The 26,902-nt window shown below is 41.7% G+C and overlaps 1 protein-coding gene across 2 annotated transcripts in view; it reads left to right on the plus strand.

Moving 5' to 3' along the window:
• Positions 1-26,902, plus strand: part of UST (uronyl 2-sulfotransferase) — a 459,504-nt gene that overhangs the window by 417,566 nt on the left and 15,036 nt on the right. Inside the window, exon 6 of one of the 2 annotated variants that reach the window (XM_088455738.1) lies at positions 22,661-22,758. The exons of the other annotated variant lie outside the window; for it this stretch is intronic. Within the exon in view, the coding sequence (XP_088311864.1) occupies positions 22,661-22,758 (98 nt within the window). The remainder of the gene's footprint in view (positions 1-22,660; positions 22,759-26,902) is intronic. 2 annotated transcript variants of the gene reach the window in all.

Genomic DNA, 26,902 nt, shown 5'->3' on the forward strand with positions numbered 1-26,902 from the left:
AAGTAAGTGTAACTGACATATTGTACTCTCTATCACCACAAAAGCATGCCAAAAGTCATGGGGTAATCGGTATGTAATGCCGCCAGGAATCTATTCCCGGAGGACCAATTACCGACGCCAAAAGCCCGAACAGTGAAGATCCCGACTAGGGCTGCTTGTAAGTCAAGTCTGACCTGCCTCAAACACTTTGTCTCTCCTGACTCGCTGAGAGCTCTTATGCGGCAAAGGAGATAGCAGTAGCTAATTTATGCAATCCCATAAAATAGAGTTTAAATGGTCCTGACATGCCCGCTTTTACCTAGCCACCCCGTTACCTCCCCCAAACTCTGACTACCTGTCACTCACTTTGCGAGTGAATCCCCTGTGTGAGAGCGATCGCAGTACAATCACTGCTCATGAGCAGGATTCGCTCATGCACAATGCCAAAACAGTTGCTCGATGTGTGTAAATATCGGCATTTCGTAAATCTCGGAATCAGGCCCATATTGTGAAAGCCTAGTGTAATATGTATTTTGCTGGAACAAGGTTGAGGCAGAAATGACTTATGAGAGGCAATGTGGATAAAACACATGATCAAATGACTCCTTTTAGGTTTAAACTTTGGGCCCGATTCAGCTCGGATCACAGTGCTAATACGCACGCAATCGGGCGATTGTTGTGTTCTGCGCATTTATATGCATCTCAGTGCGCGAGCCGGCCACTGTGATCAGGACTGCGATCACAGTGATTATGCAGACCCATCGCATAATGATTGACAGGAGGTGCCGTTTGTGGGTGGTGACGGGGGGGTGGTTGGCGAAACGCAGGCGTGCCAGTGTGTTTGAACGCCGTTGCCGGGGATGTGCATAAATTAGCCACTGTGATGCCCTACACAGCTTGAGGACTCATAGCATGTGATGAAGTTAGCAATTTCTGAGTAAGGTCAGAGCTTGTGCAAGTGTGCGTGAGGCTGCGATGGTACTCGATTGTACCGATAGTTTCGCAATCTTGCTAAACATTATGGATGTGTGTAAAGTAAAGTGGGAATCCTTGTGTAGTGCTGCGGCGGCATAGCGATCTATCGCAGTTGACCTGCGTGCGTAATCGCTATTGTATTCGCAGTTGCGATCAGTAGTGAATCAGGCCCTTTATTTCTACTGGCAGAAATTTAGATTAATAACTAGAGGACAAGCTAAGACTGTTTTAGCTTCCTGCAAGCTGGGTTGTAACTATTCTAAGGTAATATGTAAACTGGGGCGCCATGATCTTGAGGGAATGTTTTTTTTTAACTTACATTATGAGTAAACTTTTAATAAAGGGGCTATGAATGCTTGTTGCTACTTGTGCCAACCCTGCCTAACTCAGCAGGTGGGAGCGGCATCCTCTCCATACTTTCCTACTTATGAAAACTAGTTTCATGGAGATTGTAGATAACAGTAGTACGGCGCGCTGTCAAGAGGGAGTGGTCAGCTTCGCCCAAAGAGCGTGTCTAGCTCTACCTATGTATATATTACCACTTGGGTGTGTCCTGGCCCAAATTAAATTATTTATGGCCAATGTTATAGGCAAAACCAGTGGTGGTGGCTGCCAGTCATAAAATATGCGCAGCCCTTTCCACCACCACATAACTGAACCTAAAAATTATATATAGGCAAAGTTTACTTAATTTAATAACTTTTGCTAAATTTCTCAAAAAGAACCTTTTGGCCAAAGGCTGCCGTGAAAAAAGTGCTGATACTCTAGGGTGCCGTGATTCAAGCAAGCCTGGGAACCACTAACTTAATGTAAACACTTGGGGCCTGATTCAGACCCGCTCGCGAGCACATAGCGCTCGCAAGCGGGTCGATGGTCGGCCAGTGCACATGCGCAGTGTGCGCAATGCACGTGAGTACTTCACTCGCTCCGGGGCTCGCTACAAAACGGGGCGGCTGTTGATGTTGATCGACAGCTCGCCCCGTTTTGTAGGTGGGGAGGGGGGGTGGCTGGACAAACTGAGGCGCTCGCGAGTGGGTCTGGATCAGGCCCACTGTATGAAAGGCATCACTCATTCAATGCTTTTGGACTTTGCTAACCATCAACAACATAGGCAACCACCTAATGCCTAATGGTAGTTGCCTAATGGTAGTTCCGGCTCTCAGGCTACATTCTGCTTTGGTCACCCAATAATATGGTACAAATGATGATGTTATTAACAAGATATAAAATTTTTCAAGGGCATGTCTCACGGAGAGTTGTGTCCAGGATCAGAAAGTGTTATAAGTGTTCACGAGTCTTATGAGTGGACCTGGCTTTTGCATACCGTAAGCCTTCCAGTTCTGCTACTTCCACTTACGCTTTTAGAATCTTGCAATTATATTATTTATAGTATAATATATACAATTATGCTTCAGTCTTCTTAGTTGTAATTAAAATAAAATGATTATTTTCCTGGAATATTTCATTATTCTTCATAAAAGGAAGAGATCAAATGTAACTGCTTCTGTTTATAAGCCAACTACAGATAGTAAATGGCTTTGAAATCACCAGAAACGAAGGCCCTGATTCAGACCCGTTCATTAGCAAGCGGCCGCTTGTTGCAGACAATGTTCGCTAATGTGCGCATGTGTGTAGTTCGCAGTGCGCGTACGCAAACTAGTACGAGCGATCGGATTTTGCACGCTCGCCCTGCAAAGACAGCCCAGTGGAATGAGTGACAGTAGAGGCCATTTGTAGGTGGTAACAGAGGCAGGGCAGTAGTAACGGGGAAGTGTAGTTGCGGACGCAGGCATGCCAGAGTGTTTTCACGCCGTTTCTGGGGCGTGCATATTTAACAGGCAGCGTCATAGTACACTTCACCTGATTGAATTATACACTGAAGTGCTCGATTTTCCGATGGTTGTATATACTTCCTGGAGATGATGTACGCTAGTGGGCGGCTAGAAACAGGCTGGTGGGCATCTATAAACACAAGGTGATCACTCGCCAAGACATAGTGGGCGTGCTTATGCCTTGCCGAGTGAGCGGCTGCCTTGACGTCACTTTCAAAATTTAAATACGCTGGGAGAGAGCGGCCGCATCTAGCGAACGTGTCTGAATCAGGTCCTAAGTTTGTTATGTGATCCTCTTAATCAACTAAAACTTGAAATAACAACTTGGATAACAATTTTGGCACAAATGAGGTCACATCTTTTATTTAGATAATGAAATCTTAATAATTTCACTGTGGCAAGATGCCGGCAATAACCAGACTATAATTAATGTACCACTAAGGATAGGTCAGAGCCCCATCCCTGATGCAACAAGGACCACCTAGGTACCATCTCTCTGTACTTGGACACTACTGGTCCCAATCTTAAATCAGAGACCACGCACACCTGAGATAATGGCAAATATCAAAGGGGAAATGCCCTACAGTAACTTTTGCACCCTATGTGGCCGCAGGTGAGCAGTGCCACGCTGCGCCTCCTCTGAAAGAAAAATGTTAGTGAACACACAAAAAAAACACAACTGACAACAACATAAATCGAAACAGAACACAACAAGAGAAGGATGGGTGGGGTAATCCAAAATTGTAAGAGGATTACTTCCTGTCAGAAGAGTAATGTTAACTAATCTAAAGCCCATCGTAGGGTTACCACCAGGTGGTAATCTCGGGCAGTACATGTCATGGAATCAGCAAAACATCTGGGCGCAGCAGTAGTGGCAATTGCACATGGATTGGCTCCTGCAGCAGTGGCCAGAGTCTCACGTACTGAAGAAGCTAATCAACGGACGTCACGCGTTGTGGCTCGGCTCTCCCTCTTCAGGCCATTCCTGAGAGAGTGAGACTAATCATACACGCTCGGACTTCCGACCAACCCCCCTATGGAGATGGCTGCTGGCTGAGCCAGCTCCGCTATAGCCACAGCTACATCCCTGATTTCGGGCCATTTAGGAGCCTGACCAAGGCCACCACCACCAAGGGGAATACCTCATGCACTTTATGGAGAGATATTTTTCCCCTCTAATGCCGAGCAAAAGCCAGCGTGGGGAGAGGGAGCGGCGCCAATCCAAGATGGCAGCCGCAACTCCCGCGATCGCATCTTCTGAGGCTGTGTCTCCAATGCCTGCATCATTACCAGCCTCCCTGCGGCTGCTACCCTCTCCTTCCTCACCCTCACTCCCTTCTTCTCAGTACAGCCGGGAATACTGGCCTCCTATACTGACATTGTCAGGGTCATTAAAGATACTATGGCCCCACTGATGAGGGAGCAAGCAGATTCTTTCAGACAAGCACTGCAGGAGGCTAATGCTAATATTATGTAGCTTTCTCAGCGTGTTCAAGCTAATGAGTCTCAGCTGGGGGCAACATTTCATGATGTCTCTGTTTTGCAGCAGCAATATGATTCTCTTTCCAAGCAGCATCTGCAAGTTTTAAACAAGGTGGATGACCTTGAAAACCGCTCTCGACGTAATAATCTGAGAATCGTAGACCTACCTGAATCTGTTAAAGGAGATGTCTTGTTTCACTTTATTACTACTACTCTCCCAGATTTATTCAAGTCCGTGACTCTTGTGCTGATATGGTCGTGCAAAGGGCTCATCGCATACTGTAGGTTCCCCTTGTGATACCTCTAACGCTCACCCTAGGGTAACCATATTCCGATGTCTCAACTTCCTGCACCATGAAGCACTTTGGCAAGCGTTCTATTGTCTGGAAGGGACAGAAGTTATTCTTGTTCCAGGACTATTCCGTGGAGGTAACTAGGGCACGAAAGGCTTTTTCCGGGATCTGTACCAGATTAGTGAAAGATAATTGACGATTTCCCTTGCTGTTCCCTGCTCGGTTACACCTTTTTACGGAAAACTCATCTGTGGACTTTTGTACTCCTGATGATGCTGCTTCCTATCTTCGCGAAGAGGCTATGGCTAAAACAGCAACTGCTTCTCCTTCACGAATGGACTCTCGGGACTGATATCTGGACACTCGTAACACCCTTTTCTAATATTCTATGGAAGTTCAAAAATTTCCTTTCCTAATGTTGTGGTATCGTATACTCATTTATACTGTTGATTTCACATAATTTTTTGTTCTATTTTTGTAATATCTTCATATTGCTGATTACTGTTTTTGTTCTTTGTATATGCCGCTGGTGGTGGTGTTGGTTTGACTACTTTATGTTTATATGCATTCCAATTGCATATTTTTATATGATTGTTTTAAATGCTAACTATGATGTGTGAAATGTCCATGGTATGCTGCGGCTCACTGGAGCCCTTCTCTCTCAGATATATTTTAGGGTTCTCTCACCCCCTCTCTTAGTGAGGTGAATCCTCTCTTCTAAACTTTTCTATTTGATTGGTTGTTTGAAGTATAAATCGATGATTGATAGGGACACTTTGTTCCTGATTCAAATTTGTTTAGTTTACATTTTTCTCTCCCCATTTTTTTTTTTTTTTACCCCTTTCCTCCCCATGATGTATTTTTTTCCCTTCCCCTTTTATGCCCGTTATTTGCCCGATACCATGGTGTATTACTGTGTCCCTACATTAGTCATTTGGTGGACTTGTGCAATTGATACGATTCAGTGGTTTAGTTTTTGCATATGATTGTGCTTATAGATGGCTATAAGTTACTATAGATCATTATTACCATTGGGAATTCCTGTCTTCCCTACTGTTTCTAATTTTACTATGATATAGCTCCTTTAAAAATATGTTCCTGGAATGTTGGGGGTATAAACTCCCCTATAAAGAGGAAAAAACTTTTAACATATAAACGTAGTGTTCACTCTAGGTCCGGCGGGAGGCAGGGCGCCGGACCCAGAGTTAGGGCACTTTTGCGTGTGCCGCAAAAGGGGGCGTGGCCAAAGAAAGGGGGGCATGTCTGTATGACACGTCCCCTTTTTGTAACTCCTGGGGGCGTGCCCAGCACTAACGGGCATGCCGGGCAACCCCCAAGCGCTGCTGTCACTGTGAATGGATGCCAGGCGCATGCGCTCGGCGTCCATTCACCGGCTGTGACCGCTGCGCCGCCGTTTTGACCACCCGTGGGACACAGCGACCTGCGGGTGGAGGCAGAACCCGCAGGCTGTCTCAGCGGGCCGCCGCGCTGGAGGGCAGGGCACGTTCTGCCTTTCAGAAATAGGGCAGGGCGCTTTCTGCATTTCAGATATCGGGTAGGGCGCCCCTCCTAAAACAGCCTAAAGGGAACACTATATACGTAAGTTAGACATAGATGTGGTAATGTTGCAAGAGATGCTTTTATTGCAAACTGAGGTCCTGAAGTTGAATATTATGGGTTACTCTGTTTTATAGTTTGCTGCTTATACCTCTAAGAAACGTGGGGTGGTCACGCTAGTTAAAACAGACAGAGGGCTCCACAATTACATAGATCCATCGTTGATACGGCTGGGAGGTATGTTATATCGGAGAACACTATCTAGGGGAATAAATTTACTTTTTGTAACTTATACGCACCTAATACTTATTCTAAATGTTTTTTTTCAATCCTTATTAGCTAATCTTAGCCCTTTTGTAGACTCACCCCTGATAGTGGGAGGTGATTTTAATTTGGTTGCCTCTAATTATATGGACCTCGCAGCCTCCCTTCATTTGGTATTCCTCGATTAGCCTCTTACCTACAGTTAGTTGATGTTTGGAGGACATTTCACCCTACAGACAGGGAATATACATGTTTATTTGCAGCTCACTCCACTTTGTCACGTATTGATTACCTATTAGTGGCAGACAAATTGGTATCTCGGGTTGATGACACACATATTGAACCTATAGGTTTATCTGATCATGCTCTGATATGGTTTTCTCTTATCCCAGTTATTGATGACGGTTCTTACAGGCCGTGGAGATTCCCCTCCTATTCAGTGAATTCGGTTAAATTCTGAATATGTTAGAGGCGAAATGGTGTTATTTTGCACAAAACAATGTTGATCATGTTAACTCCTCTCCACTGTACTGATAAATGGCTAAATATGTTATTAGAGGGGAAATAATTGCATATATTTCTAAGCATTAAAGGGAATGTGTGCAATTATATGTAAAGGCCCAAGCAGAACTTACTGCTTTTTTTCAAGATTTTAAATCCTGTCCTCCTCCCTCCACTCGTGAACATTATCAAAAGGCTAAATCTCATTTTGAAGGTATTCTAGGCCAGCTTGTTTCTCATCACACCTTTCGTAAAAATTGTCAGTTTTACAAACATGGTAATAAGTCTGGAAGGTTACTGTCTAATTTGCTACGTAGTCACACTCCCCTCTCATTTATTTCTGCCCTTCGGGCTCCCAATGGTGCCAAAATTCTGAAAGGTCAGGATATTACTGATCTCCCCAGAGATATCTATGGAGATCTATATTCCCAGCACTCGATAAATTTACAACAGAAATCTGCATTTTGGAATTCTATGTTGTTACCCTCAATTCTACGAAGCATATTGATATGTTGTTGGCTCCTATTTCTTCTAAGGAGGTTAGTGAGTCCATTAAAAAGTTGAAACCCTTGAAGGCCCCAGGCCCAGAGGCCTTTTTCGGGAGAATTCTTTAAGATATTTACTAAAGATATTTGTCCACCCCTTACTACCCTCTTTAATTTTATTTTATCTGATTTTACTGTACCACAATATTTTAATTCAGCTATAATTAAGGTATTGCCAAACCTGGCCGTGATCCAGAACTGCCAGCGTCCTATCGACATATATGTCTCCTAGACGTCGTTTATGAAAATACTTTGGTAACGGTTAAAATTGGTTCTACCCTCTATTATAGATCCGGACCAAACTGGTTTCATCTGGGGTTGCCACTCCACTGTCAATATCCCTAAGGTTATCTCGGTGATTCAGTTGTCTGCCATGTCTCCTGCTCCTTCTCCACAAGCCATTATATCCATGGACGCTGAGAAGGCTTTCAACTTGGTCACTTGAGATCACCTTTTTCATATATTGCTGCAATTTGGTTTCCCTGCCCGATTTGTTGCCCTTCTACAGGCGGTATATTTTTCTCCTTCTACCCAAGTGTCCAGCAATGGCTATTTGTCATCTTCTTTTGAGGTCCAAAGGGGCACTTATGTCTTCCCTACTATTTGCCATAGCACTTGAACCACTGGCAGTGGGCCCTACGATCCTCAGTTGAGGATCCGCAACTGCAAAACCAATTGATTCACACGGACAAAGTCTCCTCACCATCGGGTTAGTCGAGCGCGCAGAAGGACGCTGGGACTGGTGCCGTTTCGGGCTCATGACATCCGCCAATGCCACAAAGCCGGAAGTGACCCTGTGCTCCGGCGCACACTGCGGGGACTGAAGCCGGTGGCAGCGTGGCGTGCACTCACCGGTAATTAAGTCCGGACCAAACGCCAGAAGAAGGACTGAAGACCCAGGACACAGAAGACAGGTGAAGCCTCAACAGAACTTTTACATTTAACACAGAGTGACTGTTATTCTAAGGACACTGAGACTATTTCTAGGGGATAGGGATGCCTACCATCTAACCCTCTCTTACCCAATCACCACCTCATCTCATTTCCCCTTCTGCTAACCCACCGCATACCACCTGCACTCCTTTTTAAGTGGGGATATACACTATAAAAACTAACACTTTTTCTACCATCCAACACTAATAAGGTCTATAATACTGTGTATAGCATATTATATATAGAATATATATAGATCTATATTTTAATACCTATTTTTATTATCATAATAAAAATATTGTTTTCTCTTACCAACACCGTTTTGGGCTATCATTTCAGTGTAAAACACCCATTATCACTGTTAACCCAAAATCAATATATACAGGCGCAGTTCTATGGTGTATGTGAATTCATACAATCCTTTATTATCCACGGATATCTGTTGCTAAAATGCTGTTGTCCAGGGATAGAGGCGGGATGGGTCTCCCAGATATCAATTTATCTACTAAGGTAGTGTTTTTTAGATATATACATGACTGGTTATCAGATCAAAGTGCTGGGCACGATCGCTAGAAGTGATGTTTGGGCGCCCAAACATGTCACTTTTCGCACATTTCAGCTCTCATCCCCCAGGGGCTGCGAGCTGAAATGTAGCGCTGGCAGCTGATCGTGCCGACAGGAGCAAGAATTGAATAGCTCCGTCGGGCGCGATGGGGGCAGGAATCAATTGAATTCCGCCCTTAGTATCCTCCATGATAAATATCAAATACCACACAAACAATTTTTCATATATTTGCAGGTTTCCCATTATGCTAAATCTGTTATGCGGCAATTGTCAGAATTGGTTTCTCCTGACCCCATTCATTCTTTAATGTCCTTTATTATACTGCATCCTTATAAAACTAAATATCTCAGCTCAGAATTGGTGAAATGTAGCCGTGTCAAAGTCTGGAAGCCAACAGTCACTGCCTGGGAACGTGATATTCCTTCTTCATATGATCTGTTATTTCTTTATGATTCCACATAATGCTTACATTTCACAGGCACGTAGGAGCAAAACGGTACATGGGGAATCAGGAGATTGCGTCAAATGTAAATGCCCAAATGCAACCTTTTACCATAACTTCTAGCTGTGTCCTAAGATACGCAAGTTTTGGGGTAAGGTTGTGAATTATATTAATGTTATATTTCATTTGCGGATTCAAATGGATCCTGGAGCTCTGCTCTGTGCAAACGTTTCAGAATGGGATCTTGGGTTGAATAAAACTTTAATTATCCCCCTTTTGACCGTAATGTTACAATTGCCAAAAAGGTTATTCTTTGTACTTGGACTTCCTCTGCCCCCCCCCCTTCCCTTTTGGAAACGGTTAAATCTCTGTTGCTCAAGACACTTTATTATGACCGACAAGCTCTTTTCCCAGCTTTACAAACTGGAGTGGTTTCTTTTTATAAGAAATTGGGCCCATTCATTGAGTCACTCGATTCTTCCATCCAAACTAAAATTTTACAGGTATTCAACACTACCACCAGGTATCTATACCGTAATGTGTCTTATGTCGCCAAATTGTATCTTAATTATTATTTATTTGTGTTGGCACTCTAGTATTGTTCTTACTATTTTTTTTTTCTAAGTGCCTATGCTTTCTCCCCCACCCACCTCCTCCCCTTTTTTCCCTTATTCCTCCTTACCTTTTTCTTTTATTATTGTATATTAGGCAATTTATGTATTATTTTTTATGACCATTTGATGGTTTTGTACATATATTGCCTTGTCAATGTTAGATGCATTTATTGTCTATATTGGCTGATTATTTTTGTATGCTCTTTTTCTGCATTCAATAAAAAAGATTTAAAAAAAGAATCATACACGCTCTCAGAGACAGTGCCAGCCTGCTGCCTGGCACTGTGGGGGACAGGGAACGAGACCAGACGGATAATGTAAAGACGGAGTGAACGTATGGGGCCTGTCTGAGACGTGGTCACTGTGGTGCAGTACCTAAACAACAAGTTTAAATCTTACAATTTAGCAAGCTACACTGAGGGAGACAATAGGCCGTGTTCCTTTGAGTAAACTGATTTGATAAGAGGGGGGAAAAAATAATTATGTACAATGTAAATGATGTTATAGTGATACTGCTTACCTAGTATCCAATCACTGTTGTTGTAGCCAGGGGGAAGTGCAGGGGGAGCGACCACTCTGCCTGCTGAGAAAATACTGAAATGTCCATTAGTCATCTAATATAACATTTTTGACTGCATGTGCCATTGTTTTTTGTGCAACTGTTCTTTCAGTGTATACACTTTCATCCTGGTCTACAGTATGTTGCCTTTGTGTTAATGTTGCTATAATATATATGTATTTTTTTTAGTGGTACTGCTGATAAATAATAAAATACTATATACAGTATATTATAAATGAGAACATATGTTTGTCTGATTGCGATAAACTCCGGAACCACTGAACCGTTTGTGATGCGGTTTTCACCGTTGTGTAGGTAATTTTTGCAGGCAGGTTTTAGGCTAAGCTGGGTACACACCTAACAGATATATCTGCAGATCGATATATCTGCAGATAATGGTTGTTCATACACACTGAACAACCATCATCTGTCATCTGGCCGTTCACAGACATATCGCTGGTACACACTGGCAGACGGGCACACAATATATTGGCCAATCAATTGATCGCCCAATATATCTGCCAGTGTGTACCTGGCCCTTATAGGTGGTTACTGTGCAGGAGGTGTGGCTCAGTACAAGGGACCTGGGGCCAAATGTAATAGGGTGGGCGTTTAGAAAAAGTGAGAGTTTAGCAGTCGAGTTTTATCTTACAAATGGGAAAACATCTGGATGAGATTTTAAATTGTGAGAGTTTTTTGAGTCTGGAAAGCATGGAAGTTTGCTCTGTTGCTTTGTTCTCGGACTCTATTACATTGGGTAAGTTTAAAAAGTATTACATTTGGTCCCAGGGTTCCAAATGGCAGAGATCACCAGAGTGCAGCCCACTAAAGGAGGGAGTTGTCTACAGCCACCCAAAGCCGGGTACTGTATGTATGTATGTGTGTGTGTGTGTGTGTGTGTGTGTATATATATATATATATATATATATATATATATATGTAATATATACATCCCTACTAATATAAAATAATGGGCATACTTTTGAATCGGTTGACTTGACAATGCACATAAGAATAGTTTACTGGCCAGGTTAGAACATAGGGCCTGATTCAGTAAGGATCGCAACTGCAATTGCAATAGCGATTACACACGCAGTCTCACTGGAACAGAGAGAGGGCCGAACAAGGAACAGAAGGTGTGCTAACTGGTCCTCTCCATTGCTCTTCTGTATTCTGGGAGTAAGTGTGGCTGTGGTCTGAGGATGTCCCAGCAGGCTTAGCAGTGCACTGCCACGCCTCCTCCCAGCGTTAGTGAGGAGATTTGAATGTGTTATGTGTCTCAAACGTGACCACCAGCTACGTTATCACAAATAAAACAAATTCTTGTTATTGTTGAAAGAGGGTAGTTGTTAAAAAAGCAAAACGAAGTCGATTCTGTTAAGTAAAGCAGCCCTAGACTAGTAAGGTACTTCAAATGGAGAAAATAATAAAATTTTATAATTTTTAATTAATTTGAAAACTGGAACCAATTCAGCTATAGCGAAGATATAATGTGAAAATAGGACCTGCGAGTACTCTCAAACCGATCTTAAATCCTTGGAAAGAAAAAAATATATAATTTTTTGTTCCCCAGTGTAATAAAGGGGATTGCAATCTGCAGTTTGCTGTTGATTTCTGTGAAATCTCCTACATTGTACCATTAGTACATAGCTACAAAACATAAAATTATGCAGAAACTGCAGTTTCTGCATAATTTTATGTAAAAAAACAACTTGATACATAGGCCCCTAAATCTTTGTGTTGACATCAGGAGGTAAAAATACTAAAGACCTTGGTTAAATCAGACTTTCACCGTAACCCGTGTGAAGCCAGGACGGGTTGCTAGTATGTGTGTGTGTGTCCTCACTTACTGGTTGTCCAATGCAATATGGCTACAAATGTTGCACACCTAATTGATCAGTGTAAGCTAACAATATAGTTTTGTCGCACATTTTGAGCAAAAATTATGCTCGATGTTGCTGAATCGCCCGGGGCTTGGTGCGCCAAGAGGGACTATTTGGCATGACTGAAGCAAGAGGGACTATTTGGCATGTTTGTATGTGTAATTTTAAGGAAACAGGTGTTTGACTTATGTATAAGTAATGGGTACATCCATCAATGTGATGCCATGAAGCCATTTTTTCTGTCTTTATTAGAGTTTTAAGAAAACAGGCCAAGATCTAAAAATAAAAAGTTTGTGACCCTACAGCGGTTTTTGTCACGGTCCCTGATCACACACCCTTTCTGGAAACCTGAAAATAAAAAGGTGGTAACCCTAGCCCGCACCTTAACTTCTCTGATTGGACCTAAATTATTAATACCTGTTAATCACAAACCCTAACAGTTACCAGCCTTTAAAACCAACACACTAAGGGTCCAATTCAATTAGGAATGAGTTTGCGAAAGCGAGTTTGTTTCACGAAACTTGCATATATGGCACAAATGTGTGCACATGAGAAATGCAAGATCCAATTAGAAATGACAATTTGTGGTACACACGGCAAGGTTGTGTGACTTTTCCTCAAAAAGTGAACTGGGAGAAGTGCATGAAAAAATTATCCTCGACCCCAAAAAAGTGACAACTATGATAGCAGGACTATATAGAAGGTTGTTAGTGGTGATAAAGAAAGTACTGAAGGTTCTTAAAAGGCGTCAAATGGCTGATTGTTGCTTGTTTTATTAATGACCTTTTGACCCTGTCGACCATTTGTTCCTGTCGACCTTTTGTCCCTGTCGACCTATTGCTTGTCGACATTGTCAACTTTTTTACTGTAGATCTTTAGACGGATCCCGTTTGGAAATGGATTGCAACTGAAATTCGCTGTGCGGGTTCACAGTGAGAATGGCTCGCATCAGAGGCGTCCCTCCCCTCGGTGACACCTGGCGCAGGGAGGGATGGAGTGCAAAAAGGGGTGTGGCCACATGGGAAGGGGGCATGGCCGCGTGGGAAGGAGCGTGGCCTCGTTGGCCCAAACCCCCATTCTTGTCACTCGGGGTGGTGGGTGCCGGAGGTGCGGACTGCCCTGTGTGCAGTGCCGGCCCCCTCACTATGACAGGAGCCAAGTGCTGCACTTAATACTACAGTGCAGCACCCAGCTCCTGTCACTGAGAGGGAGTCGGCACCTTGGTGTCATCCCTTGGCGGGTGACACCCGGGTGTGCCGTACCCCCCCTTGTGATGCCACTGGCTCGCATGACCCAACTCCCACCTAATTGTATTGACCCATAAGGACACTTATTTTTGCTCATGCAGCCCTCACTCCTTTGAAAGAATAAAATAAACACAAACACGTTTTTTAATGGAAAGTAGAATTCGCTAACAGTTACATCTGTCTTACTCCCCTGTATTGTCGGAACTACTTTGTACATGTAAGTAAACACAAACTATCATCTACCTTTGCAGTGCAGTCAATGTTCCTTTTTATCTGTAAAATGAAGATTATTTGTCATCTGGTACTAAGCTTTCATTTAAATGCTTCATGTTGCAGCAAGTTATCAAATGAATAGAGAATTCTTCAGGAACTGCGTGTATTGAAACAGGGGAAATCCATTATCTGTCACATGTATCAATCTTTTAGTAAATTTGAAATAAAATGAAATGGATCTGCAGCTGACGTTTTTTGTATAGTATTGTCAGCTCTCTGCAGCATATAAATGAGTGAGCCAGGGAAGGTTCAGTGAAACAAAATGTTCTTCTATTTCATTACTGACCAAGCACATAATATAACATGATACCTATTTTCCATGTTACACACCATCTTACCATATACTCTTATTCTCTATGTATTGGAAGCTCATCTTTGTTAAAAAGTATTTCAGATGCAAAGAGAGTGCACAATTATCAAAATCAGTATGCATGTTCTAATAGGGAATGTATTATTCCTAGGTCTGCGGAGTCAGTATTGCATATAAGCGGAGTGGATGCACCAACTGTAGGTAGGACTATGAAGATAGAACAAAACAACTTCAATATTTACAAATGGCAACTTACTGACCTCTTGTGGTAGCTTGTAAGAATTAATTTGATACTGAAATTGGATATGTAACATCACAGGTCTGAATCATTTCAATAATCTAATAGAAGTATGAGGGGCTTGACAGTGTGATATGGATCAACATGGCATGGCCTCTACTGTGTAGCATTAACAAGACCATAACCACTTCATTAGGAAAGTGGGCAGGATTTGGGAGGGTGTGGAGTGCTTTGAGCCCTCACCAAAATTCATGAGTTTCCTGGATATTCCTGTGGAGTAGGCAAGTCTGCATTTCCTTACACCTAGAAGCAAGCAACGTTCTTCCACCACTGAGCTGCAAAATCAGGAATTTTACAAATGTGCAATCTCCACCTCTAATAGACCCATTAAAGCAACCTTAAAGCAAAATCTCATTTTTGCGCTTCAAGCACATAGTCGCATTACTCTGCCCCTTCTACAGTGGAGAAGAATGTGGTTATCCTTACATATATGCAAATCATTACCATAAAAAAATGGTAGGCCCATTTTACTGTATAATTCAGTTTGTCAGGGTCATCGCACTATCCACAGATAAATGTTATGATATCGCAAAAGGAAAATAATGGTTCCTTTTTGTACTCATAGGTGTGTGTATAGGTATAGATGTGTCCACATACATCTAGCCTCCTTGCACTTTAAACAGCCCTTCTAGTCGCACCATGCTGTGGTGTGACTCGGTAGCACCAAGCATTTTTTTGTGCGACATTTTTCCTTATAATGTGTCTTATTCGCAAAGCGATGCAAATCGGATGCACAAGCAGCTTATGTTGATTGAAACTATATGCTACATGCCTATAAGGGACAAAGTCGCATAAAAAGACGATCGGTGCTGCAAAGTAGCACGGTGCTCATGTTTTGTGTAACGCGACTTGTAGCGCAATTGAGGATAGGTGTATGTAGACACATCTGTAGCTGAAAAAAGGAAATTGAGGTATCTGCGCTGGTAATTATATAAATATATGACACCTTGATAATAAATATATAATTTATTCAATAGTGAACTGCAGTTCAATAAAACATACACACATATAACAAATGTTGGTAAAAATGATTACCATGAATGATGCAAACAACAAATTGATTTGGGTGGTTGTTGCAAAATGGTATCCAATTGTTCCCAAAGGCTAACCAGTATAAAAATCAAGCAAATGACAATATTTTAGATGTATAAAAGAACCCAAATTGAGGGATAGGTTAGTCAAGCTAAACAATGTCACAAATCGCTCACATCCCAATGTGTAAAGTCCAGTGACTATAACTCCTAACCCCAAGGGCTCACAGGAGAGAAATTGAGCGGCAGTGATGTATAGCTGAGTCACACCGTTCAGGTGACTCCTGCCCGCACTTGGAGGGATAACAAGAGTACGTGGATGGAAGGTGCAACGTTCCGGGTGCTGGTGTATAGCTGGATAGCACCACGGGACCGACTCACATGCACATCGCCGGCAGATGGACAACAGCCCGCAATGGACGGGGTACCACGGCCAAGAAGCCCCAGAGGACGATGGAGACCAGCGGCAACGAGTGCGCGTCTGTCCTGACCAGCATAAAAGCCCGGCGGCTGAGCGGGATGAAGTCAAATAGCCGCTAGGTAGGTATGGGCGGCTGCCGGGAGCTGAGCATACAGGGGCCCAGAGAGCTCAACCGGAAAGTACAAGTGGCAATCACTTCAGCAATTGGAGCCAAGAATGTATGAAGTTATCGGCAGTTCACTGATTCCTTGACGCGTCTCTCCCCTATGCAGGGGTTTTCTCAAAAGGCAAGCAGCATGTCAATCCTCTGTCAGGAGGGTCTTTTAAACTCAATCCAATTAAATCATTAGTGATCATTGTATCCATCTGTGTGGCAGACTTAATACATCCCTCTATTACTGATAGATGCATTCCACTCCCCACAGAACAATATATAACATTTTGCAGCGGAGACACCATTTTTTATTATTATTATTATTATTATGTAGACACAAAAGGAGACAATATAAAGACAATAAATATAAAAATAAATAAGAGATACAAAGACATCAATATCTAATAAATAATATAATAATTTATATAGAAATAATATATTAACTAACAGACCTAAAACTAGATATACCAACTAAAAATTACTATTAAATAAAAAATATGAAATGTAAATGATATGAAAAAAAATATAAAAAAATATATATATAAAATATGAAAATATAAATAAATGATATAAATGAAGGCATCTTAGATACAGAAATAGAGAGATTGTTCATAAATGACTCTCTCTCTCAGGGTCCCTCATTAAACCTGACCAATTATCTATACTCAAAATAATAATAATAATAATAATAAAAAATATCACTTAAAAACCCATATGGAACCAGACTAAATTCAGGACTGCAAATATATATATATATATATATATATGCATATACATACATATAAATATAACACCTATTTTAAACAATCAAGTAGAAAAAGCATATACCAAATATATATAAGATATGATATAATCCGAATATGTACTCAACCCACTCATTAATCGAAATCCATATCTATAGCTTCATTAAGACCATCTGGACTCATAGTCCGTAATGTGAGGATCCAAAAGGACTCTCACATGCAAAGTCTACGAAGTCGATCACCCCCTCTTGATGTGGGCGCTATATGTTCAATACCCACAATCGTGAGTGATCCTGGATCTTTAGCATGAACTGTACTAAAGTGTCTAGACACACTATGTTTCTCAAAGCCGTTAACAATATTCCTCCTGTATTCACAGAATCTGATCTTAAGGGATGTAGTAGTACGGCCTACATAATACAGTCGACAAGCACACTCCAACACGTAGATAATATAAGTACTATTGCAATTTATGAAAGATTTGACTGGGAAAACTTTACCGGAATCTTTAGCCATAAATGTAGAGATCCTATGTCTGATAGAATTACATGTGATACAGCGAGTGTGTCCACACTTGTAGCACCCAACTAATTTAGGTAGGGGATTCGATACATTGGAACAAACTGACATTTCTCTTCTGTTTTTATTTTGATTCAAATTACCATTCGAAAAGAAACTAGGGGCTAGTAAATTCTTTAAATTATTTGCTCTTTTAAAAATAACCTTTGGACCTAGTCCAACCTGTGATCTCAAAAGAGGATCCATCTGCAACATCTTGGAATTAAGCTTAACAATGCTCTTAATTTTGTGTGCACAACAGTTATACTTGGAAACAAAAATATTAGATTTATCTATAACATTTTCATCACTTGAGATACTTCTATTTCCTCTAACTCTATGAATTAATAAGTCATTGCGATTTATTTTGGATACTGACTCCACCGCATTTTTTAATAATCTATCAGGATAGTTCTTTTCTTTGAACACTTCCACTAATAAAGTGGATTGTTCATCATAGGACACATTCCCTGAGCAGTTGCGATGAATTTGTCGCAACTGTCCAAAAGGAATATTATCCAACCATCTCTTATTATGATTACTATGGTAATCTATATAATTATAAGAGTCGACCTCTTTCCGATAGGTACAAGTCTCAATCCGATCATCAATCACATCAAGCTTAACATCCAGGAAGGTAATAGTATTAGTATTAAAAGTGCTCGTGAATGTGAGATTAAAATTATTGGAATTTAAATACTTAATAAACTCAGAAACTGAATCATCATCACCATCCCAAATAAAAAATAAATCATCAATAAAACAACGATAGAGAACCAGGTTCGCACCGAATTCGCCACTCCACACATATGAGTCCTCAAACCGCCCCATATAGAGGTTGGCGAAACTCGGCGCGAACCGGGTCCCCATCGCAGTGACCGTGCATTGCAAATAAAATTGTGAATTAAACAAAAAATAATTATGTTTAAGTATAAATTAAATTGATGACAAAATAAACTCGCGCTGTCTCCCTGAGACGACACCATCACGCATTAGATAAAACTCTATAGCTTCCAATCCTCCCTCATGAGGAATATTGGTATAGAGTGAACTTACATCACAAGTCAGAAATCGATAGTTAGACTTCCATGTTATCTTAGACAAACAATTCAAAAAATCCGTAGTGTCTTTAAGGTGTGATCTCAGGGAAGCAGCGTGCGGTTGTAAAAAGTGATCAACATAAAATGATAAATTTGCTGTTAGTGACCCTACACCAGATATTATGGGACGACCCGATGGACAAATTACATCTGTAGCTGAGTTTATAATCATTTGTATACAAAAGTCTGTCGTGTGTACAACTGTATATTGGGATGTGGAAAAAAATAGCACCTAGTGCAAGAAAAAAGTTGACACTTGACCTCAACTGTAACAAAATGAATCTACAATTTCAATTTACTCCCCCTTCAATTTTGCATTCTGTTCGACCTACTCATATCCCTGGATACTGTGCTTGTTCTCTAAAAATGTTCATGACGCCCTGATGACATAATACATTGACACTTCACTGTTACAATACATTGACAGGGAAGTGGGTGGGAATCAGGGCTACGTTCCCAGAAGTGTTGTGTAACGCCCCAAAAATTTGAGAGTCTCCTGGATATTCTGCTAAAATGGGTAATATGCATTACTTACATCTAGATGGAAGAAAGGATCTCACTGAGTTGCAGAATCAGTTGTCACCTCTCTTTTTTTTTGTTCCATATAGCAATATCTAATTTTTTGTGCATGGGACACATTACTGTGCTCCTTCTGCAGTGGTGAAGAATGTGGTTATCTTTTGTTATGTAGACTGCAGGTAGGAGGTTGCAACAATATACTTTCAGAGATTGGATCCCTATGGCTGTAAATTATGGGGTTTAAAAGAGTCCAAAGCCAGAAGTTTGGTATACAGGTGAGCAGGGAGAAGCAGCTAGTAAATATAAGTCAGTTCGGTACACAGAAGTCTCAGACTGGCAGCAGGCAGAAATCCATTATAGGTAACAAAGCATAAACCAAAAGCCAGAGTCAGGAATGTAGCCATGGGGAACAGAGCAGGGAAAGTAGTCAGAACGAAGCCAAAAGGTCCAAAGCAAGCTATAGAAGCTACAGAAGCAATAGAAGATTCAAAGCAAGCTATAGAAGATTCATCTGGGCACCTTTTTTTTCGGTGTGGACATAGCTGTATGAAGTGTTTAGCATTGGCACAATAGAAACAGAGGTTCACAGTTCTACAGTGGCCTATCCTCCAACATGACTCGTTCCATTAGGTACAAAATGCTCTGCTCCTGGACTTCCCACCCAATGTATGATTGCATTCACCTGTGTTTAACTAGGTAATTGATGAGACAGGTGTTTCAGCACAGGTGTCTGCAATCATCAATTAAGAAGCACATCCAGGAACAGAGCATTTTGTACCTAATGGAAGGGATCATGTTGGAGGGTCTGCAGTGGCTAAATTCGTCCTATGAGTGAGGACTATGTGGTTGGGTATGGGATCCCGGCGCTCAGAATCCCGACTCTGTTACAATCCCGACACCACTACTGCAAGTATACTAAACCTAACCCTCCCTCCCCACAGCCTAAACCTAAGCCCCCCCTCAGCAGCCTAACCCTAATCCTCCCCCTAGTGCCTAACCCTCCCCCTAACCCCAATACTTATCCCCCCCACAGCAGCCTAACCCTAATCATCCCCCTAGTGCCTAACCCTCCCTCTAACCCCAATACTTACTGTTGGGATATCGGCGCCGGGATTCTGACTGCTGTCAAGATTCCGGAACCGGCATATCGACAGCCAGTATCATAACTACGTCCTGTGGAGAGTCCTTTAAGTCAGGGAGCAGGAACACAACTTAAAGCACATTTAAATTTGTGTACATGTGTAGACTGGAGCAATGTAATTTCTGAAAGAGCTTAAATGTATGTAGCCCCCAGAAGATCCAAAGTGGTGTTGAAACACCTTCGGAATGGTCGGAGCACCAACACCTTGCAGCCATCAAGTTCACTGTAGCACATCGTAAAGAACTGAATCACAAGAGTGAAAAAGCAATACAAATTATTATCACTGTTAAAAGAAGCTCACTGGTAGATGTGTATTAAGTTATAAAAAACTGGTATATAAATTCAATAATACCAGTGTATGTTACTTCCAATCCCTGTCTGGTATAAGATAGTATAATTGTATTTACATCTCCACTGGAATTATTTGTAATAATAGGGTCTATTCATGAAGATTTGCATTTTGGAATTGTTACTTTTCACTATATATCACATTATTATAATGCGATATATAACTTGTTTAAGTAGCAATTCATGTATACTTACCTATCCTGGTGATGCGATCCGGTATCCAGGGCTCCAGCGAGGCAGTCTTCTCCTGCGGTCCTCTGCTTTCAGTATGCTGTCCGTTCTGCACATGCAACGGCTGCCGGGTTACCTCGCTTCAGTGATGCTGCAGCATGTGGGGCAGTGCGAGGGGGGGAGAGGGCAGCGGGCAGTGGGGGGCAATGGGCACTGTAAGATAAGCAGTTTGATTTACCGTAACTGCTCATCACCAGTTAAGAGTTGGTGACCCGGCAGGTGCATATGTCGGGTCACACCTGACATAGCAGAGGGCACCGACCGTTAATAGGTGGTGACCCGGCATATGTATTTGTCAGGTCACCTCACTATAGCAGCGGCGGAGGTAGGGCAGAGGGAGGAGGCACTGTGGCAGCAGGCAGCCAGGAGGAGGTGACCAGTCCCTGGGTTCCTCTGGTTGGCTGCTGTAGCTGCAGGGGGCAAGGAGAGCATGGAGAAGGCAGGGAGACAGCTATCTTCACTGCTTTTCTCCACACAGGAGGCGAATCCTGAGATAGCGATTGTATTTGTAGAAGCAAAACTGAAAGCTGAGCTTTCCGTGCTTCTGTGAATTGCTCTCCCCATACTAGTGTATGGGGAACCGTTCCTGACAGCTGGGGCACCACTGGAGAAATCTTAGATTTCTCCACGGTAACCCCTTCTGTGAATAGGAGGAAGCAGTGAAAGGTTTTGTTATCACTGATAAAGGGCTTTTCACGACTTCATGAATAGACCCCAGTGTCTGGAAAAGGTACAGATTTGTAGAGTTATTAAGGACTGTAAGACAAGAATGAAAGTGACAAGTAAATTATTAGAACTTTAGAATAGTGGACTGTGTAACTCTAAATTACCTCAAAACACAAATATTAATGTAAAAAGAGGTTCTAAGGAGCAGTGATCATACCTTTTGTTGATGGTGATAGATGGGGGGAGGTTAGGGTTAGGCACCCCTAAGGGGAGGATTAGGGTTAGGGGGTAGAATAGGTTAGTGAATACTTACCTTTGGACGATCAGAATTTTCATCCTTGTCGGGCTGCCGCTGTTGGGATTTGAACCATGCGGCCGGCGGCAAATCATACTGAATCCAGTAAAAGATACATGAACATCATGAAATAGTAATGTGTTCCCTATTGAACAGGTGAAACATTTTAGGCCAGCTCAGGTTTCAGATAATTATTTTAGATCTATATTCCACATTCATGTTTTAGTGATAAAATAATTAAAGGGTGTACAGTAAGTACCACCTTGCATTAAAACCAATAATTGTATCTGACTGTCAGTGACCATCAGAATGCATGGATTAGGGCATTTTGGGCTGTAGAGGGCAGCACATGCCCAGTTAGCGAATAACTCCCATATAACCGCGTGTTGGTTTTTTTGGCTCCAGATACACCCCACCAATTTCACGTGTCAGCTGCATCATTCCCTGCAGTGATAAGCTTTAATGCCAGGGGCAGATCCAACCTCTTTAAATAAAAAAAACATTACTCTACGTTTTATTTTAGAGGAAATACAATGTGTAGTTCAATTATATAACATTTTAACCACGATATACCAAAATAGTTTTCATTGAAATTCTCTGTGTGTTTGCAATATTCATACATATTCACTCTTCCTCGACAAGATACATTTAAAAACAGTATTCTGACTTTGGAATAAGTTGAGTAATACAATATTGATTTTGTCACATTGAATCAGTCAAATGTACAATTTCTGATCTAGGATTATCAGCAATTTTCCCTTCATGGAGACTGAATTTTTGTTTTCACTTCCAATTAGTCAAGCAGATAACTTTTCCCATTACTGTGATGTCATGCACCATTAGTGCACCTGAATAGCTGATTATCATGAAGTATTAAACTGTTTTATATCTTTTTTTATAGGATATTAATGAGTGCATTCTTGAAAACTATGCAGAGTGTTCCAATCCCAGGTTATTTTACATTATACCATATTTTTGTGGACAACATCCAAAATGCAGGTAAGTATTATTGTGCATATTTACTATATTGTCCTTATTCACTATAGAACCGATCAACAGTGCAAATAGTGATATCCAAATGAATTAAGAGACACACATTCTGTGAAAGAGCATATAATATGAAGTAAATCAAAATATAATGTAAATATTTGGGAGTGCACTATTCCATTTAATTGAGCACTGTAATACATTAAAGTGGTTCACCAGCCAAATAAAACATCTACTATCACCACTAACCCTTTATGTAAGGAATCACATTTTTTAATGCTACTTTTCTAATCAGCGATTCAAGCACTAAGCTCTTTGCAAACCTCCCTGTTATGGTGTCAATTTGAGTGTTCTGAAAACTATTTCTTCCATGCAGCTCTCCTGGCTCCATGTTACCCTGTAATGTTCTATATTGGAAATAACACTGTAGGGAAAACTAGTGCATAAAATGCCCTATGAAACAGATATTATATGCGTAACAAAAGACAATTTAAGATGCGTCTATTTAAATATGTCAGACAAAGGTGCCTGATGCTTCCAGTCAGTATTAACAGTATAGCAAGTTTTCAAAGGTGCTACTGGTAAACTATTATTGTTATTTGAAAAAGGTATCCACTGTAAAACCTATTTAATAGGTAAAACAGTTTGACCCTCTATTAATGTCTCATCCTAATTACCATTGCCTAGATGTAGAGCAACACAGATGTATAGACGCAAAGGTTAGTTTTTGTATAGTTTTGTCTGGTTAATTTCTTAATCATTATTGGTGATTTTTAATAAACTAATAACTAGGTAAAGTTAACCAAATATTCCCATGAAAAACTGACTTTTTTTTAATAATATAAATCAAATGTCAGGCTATAAGAAATACTTTGTAAAGATAAAAATTATTTAAAATTCTGAAATTTTTCCACATTGTACCACCATGGCAACCACAGTCACATGACACATTATATAGGGAGCAGAGATGCTTTGAAATGCTTCTCTGAGATCTGTGTGCACTGTACATTCCTACCTCTTATTTTGGAATTTCTGCCTTTGCATGACATGCTGAGAGCTGAGCTGATGGCAGCCATACTGTACTCCCCTATAGAATAATTACAGATGCAGGCTTAAAAGGTACTTAATTTGCTATTTAAATAAATATATGTGAGATTCCTGCTTCAAGAAGCAGTATTTCAATGTAACAGCATATAAAGGAGACACGGAGATTAGAGTTAAACAGGATGTTCAGCATTTGGAGAGGAATTAACACAGACATCCCACTTCCCCTATTAGACTAAACAAGTCCTGCGCACGCACAGATTTCTGACACTTGCGTACACTGTTGAATCAACCCCCTAGTCCTTTACCCCTCAGTAAGAAGGGAATGTAGCAAGTGAGGTAACTCTTTCAGAAGGGTAGGAAGGCTTCACCTTCATGAAAGTAAATCTTTAGCTCTTCAGCACATCATAAAGACATACCATCATCTAATACCCCTTTTCCACTGCCTAAAATACCCAGGTAATTGCCGTGTCTACCTGGGACTCAGCTCAGTGGAAACTGCTCCAGGGAAAAAAATCCTGGGTCTAATGAACCAGGATTTTTTTCTCGGGTATCAAGCTGGGTTTTTAGCGGGTAAAACCCAGTAACACTGCAGTGGAAACAGCTCTTTCTTTACCCAGGTAATTGCAAAAGCTGCTGATTGGTCCTTACAGGGTGCTGGCTGCTAATGTAATCACCCAGAGACCAGAGGAGATGTCTGAATAAATGTGTCATTAAAAAAAGAATGTCAATAAAAGTGTCATTAATTAAATAAATAAAATAATAATGGTCCTGATTCATTATGGATTGCAACTACGATCGCAGCTGCGATTACGCACGCAGACACGCTGCGAAAATATGCTTCTGTTTGGAATTGCATTGCCTTCGCGGCCCAACATAAAGACGCTCACTTCCCCTTACATCCATAATACTTTGAAAGTCTGCAAAAACATCGGTACCATCATGTATTATCGAGCTTCACGCACAATTGACCTTCAGACCTTACTCAGAATTGCTAGCCTTCCAGTACGCAGTGAGAGCTCAGGCTACGTATGCCATTGTAGTGGCTAATTTATGCAAGCTCTTGTAACGGCGTTCAAACGCACTGACATGCTTGCGTTTCACCAACCACCCCCCGTCACCACCCCCAGATGGTAATTCCCATCAATCACTCTGTGCTGGGTCTGGGTGGTGTCTTCGCGCAATGCATACGCATGCGCAGTACGCAACAATCGGCCAAGTGCGTTCATAATCGCAATTGCGATCCTTGCTGAATCAGGCCCAATAATGATATTAATAATAATTAAATTATATAATAAAGTATACCATTAAAATGTCATTAAATGTGGATGTCATTAAAAATGACCTGAATAAGGGCCATTTGTAATGACATACACAGGTTTTGCTGGGCTTACCTGGGTTAAGTGGAAACGGAGGCGACCCAGGAAAAACCCAGTACGAGGGTGCAGTGGAAACGGGGTCTTAGCTGAGTACGACATGGCAATTTGCTGGTAAAAAAATCCCAGGACAGACCCGGGATTTTGGTGTAAAAGGGGTTAGTTACATAATTGCTTTATCAGCTAGAAATATGATCATTATGTGTCTTTGTGATGTACAAACCGAAAGTTGATAAATAGACTGCCACCCTCTCTTATTCCATTTGCATATCAGACATGCATAGGTACCATTAGGTTGTCAAATGGCCTGCAACTCACACAATGGTATATAGTTACAAGTTGTTGGAGATCGCTTTGCGTTGTCTCCTATGTTGCCTCCGGGACTGTATACTGCCAGAGTAACCTCCAACCTGGCCAGCCTGAGTGCGCTACTACGTATGTGCGTCATGCCTGTTTCGTCTTCCAGTTCCGTCCTCCATTGAGGAAGGAAATGACCCAGAGTGCAGTCTCTCTCAGTCTCTGTTCTGCAGTGGTGTCCTCCCCGCGGTGTCACTCGGTGCTCGGAGGCATGCGAAAACGGGGCCTGGCCTAGCGGGCAGTGGCATGACCTCGCTGCTGAACCCCTGTGGTCCCGTCACCATGCTTATTACTGGGGGTGGAGAGGGGGAGCCGAAGATGTGGACTGCCCTGTGTTCAGTGCCGGCCTGCTCCCTCACAGTGTCAGGAGCCGAGTGCTGCACTTAATTGTACAGTGCAGCACCCGGCTCCTGTCACTGAGGGGGGGTCTGCGCCTTGGTGTCACCCCTCGGCGGGTGACACCGGGTGCGGCCTGCACCCCCTAGTGACACCATTGTGTGTGTGCAGGTGTGTGCTTTCCCTATGCTGCACACCACCTGCGTTATCCTCATACTGCATCTGTAATATCTGGGCAGCACAGATGGTGTAATGGTTAGCGTTACTGCCTCACAGCACTGAGGTCATGGGTTTGATTCCCACTACGGCCCTAACTATGTGGAGTTTGTATATTCGCCCTGTGCTTGCGTGGGTTTCCTCCGGGTACTCTGGTTTCTTCCCACGCTCCAAAAATATACTGGTAGGTTACTTGGCTCCATACAAAAAATTGACCATAGTGTGTCTGTAAAGTGCTGCGGAATATGTGTGCGCTATATAAATAACTGGTAATAAATAAATAATAGTACCTGCTACATTGTGTACTTACTGCATTAACCCTGTGTTACCCTGCAACTCATTCTGCCTGGTTAATGAATCAATCCTGTTTAAGTTATTCATCGTGTGGACTGACCTCCATTACACACCGCTGACATCTTTATTAATGCCTATAGGATCTGCCAATACAAGTAACACACTTTGATCTTTATTATAGCTATAATAGTGTGTTTGTTATGTAACTACCAGGATCTTCAAACTAGATAAAAAAATAATAATAATGTACCTCACTATGCAAGCTGTTCTTATTAGACCATGGCGCACATATTGTGTGGAGTTTATGACCAGAATTTTCAATAACTCCTTTTCCAAATCTTATGAGCCATAGATGTCTTGGTTCAATATTTTTGTATTAATTCTCAGAGTTCAAAAAGTCTACCAACGGGGCACTCGCCCCATGCACCACCACTCTTGAATCAATATTTTCCCCCTTCACAATGATTTACAACACCGCACTTTTTCTAAAAAAAAATTGGGATCCACTATATACATCACAAAGGATATTTACT

This window comes from Taudactylus pleione, unplaced genomic scaffold (assembly GCF_031769625.1).
Source record: "Taudactylus pleione unplaced genomic scaffold, aTauple2 ptg000006l, whole genome shotgun sequence".
Taxonomy (NCBI): domain Eukaryota; kingdom Metazoa; phylum Chordata; class Amphibia; order Anura; family Myobatrachidae; genus Taudactylus; species Taudactylus pleione.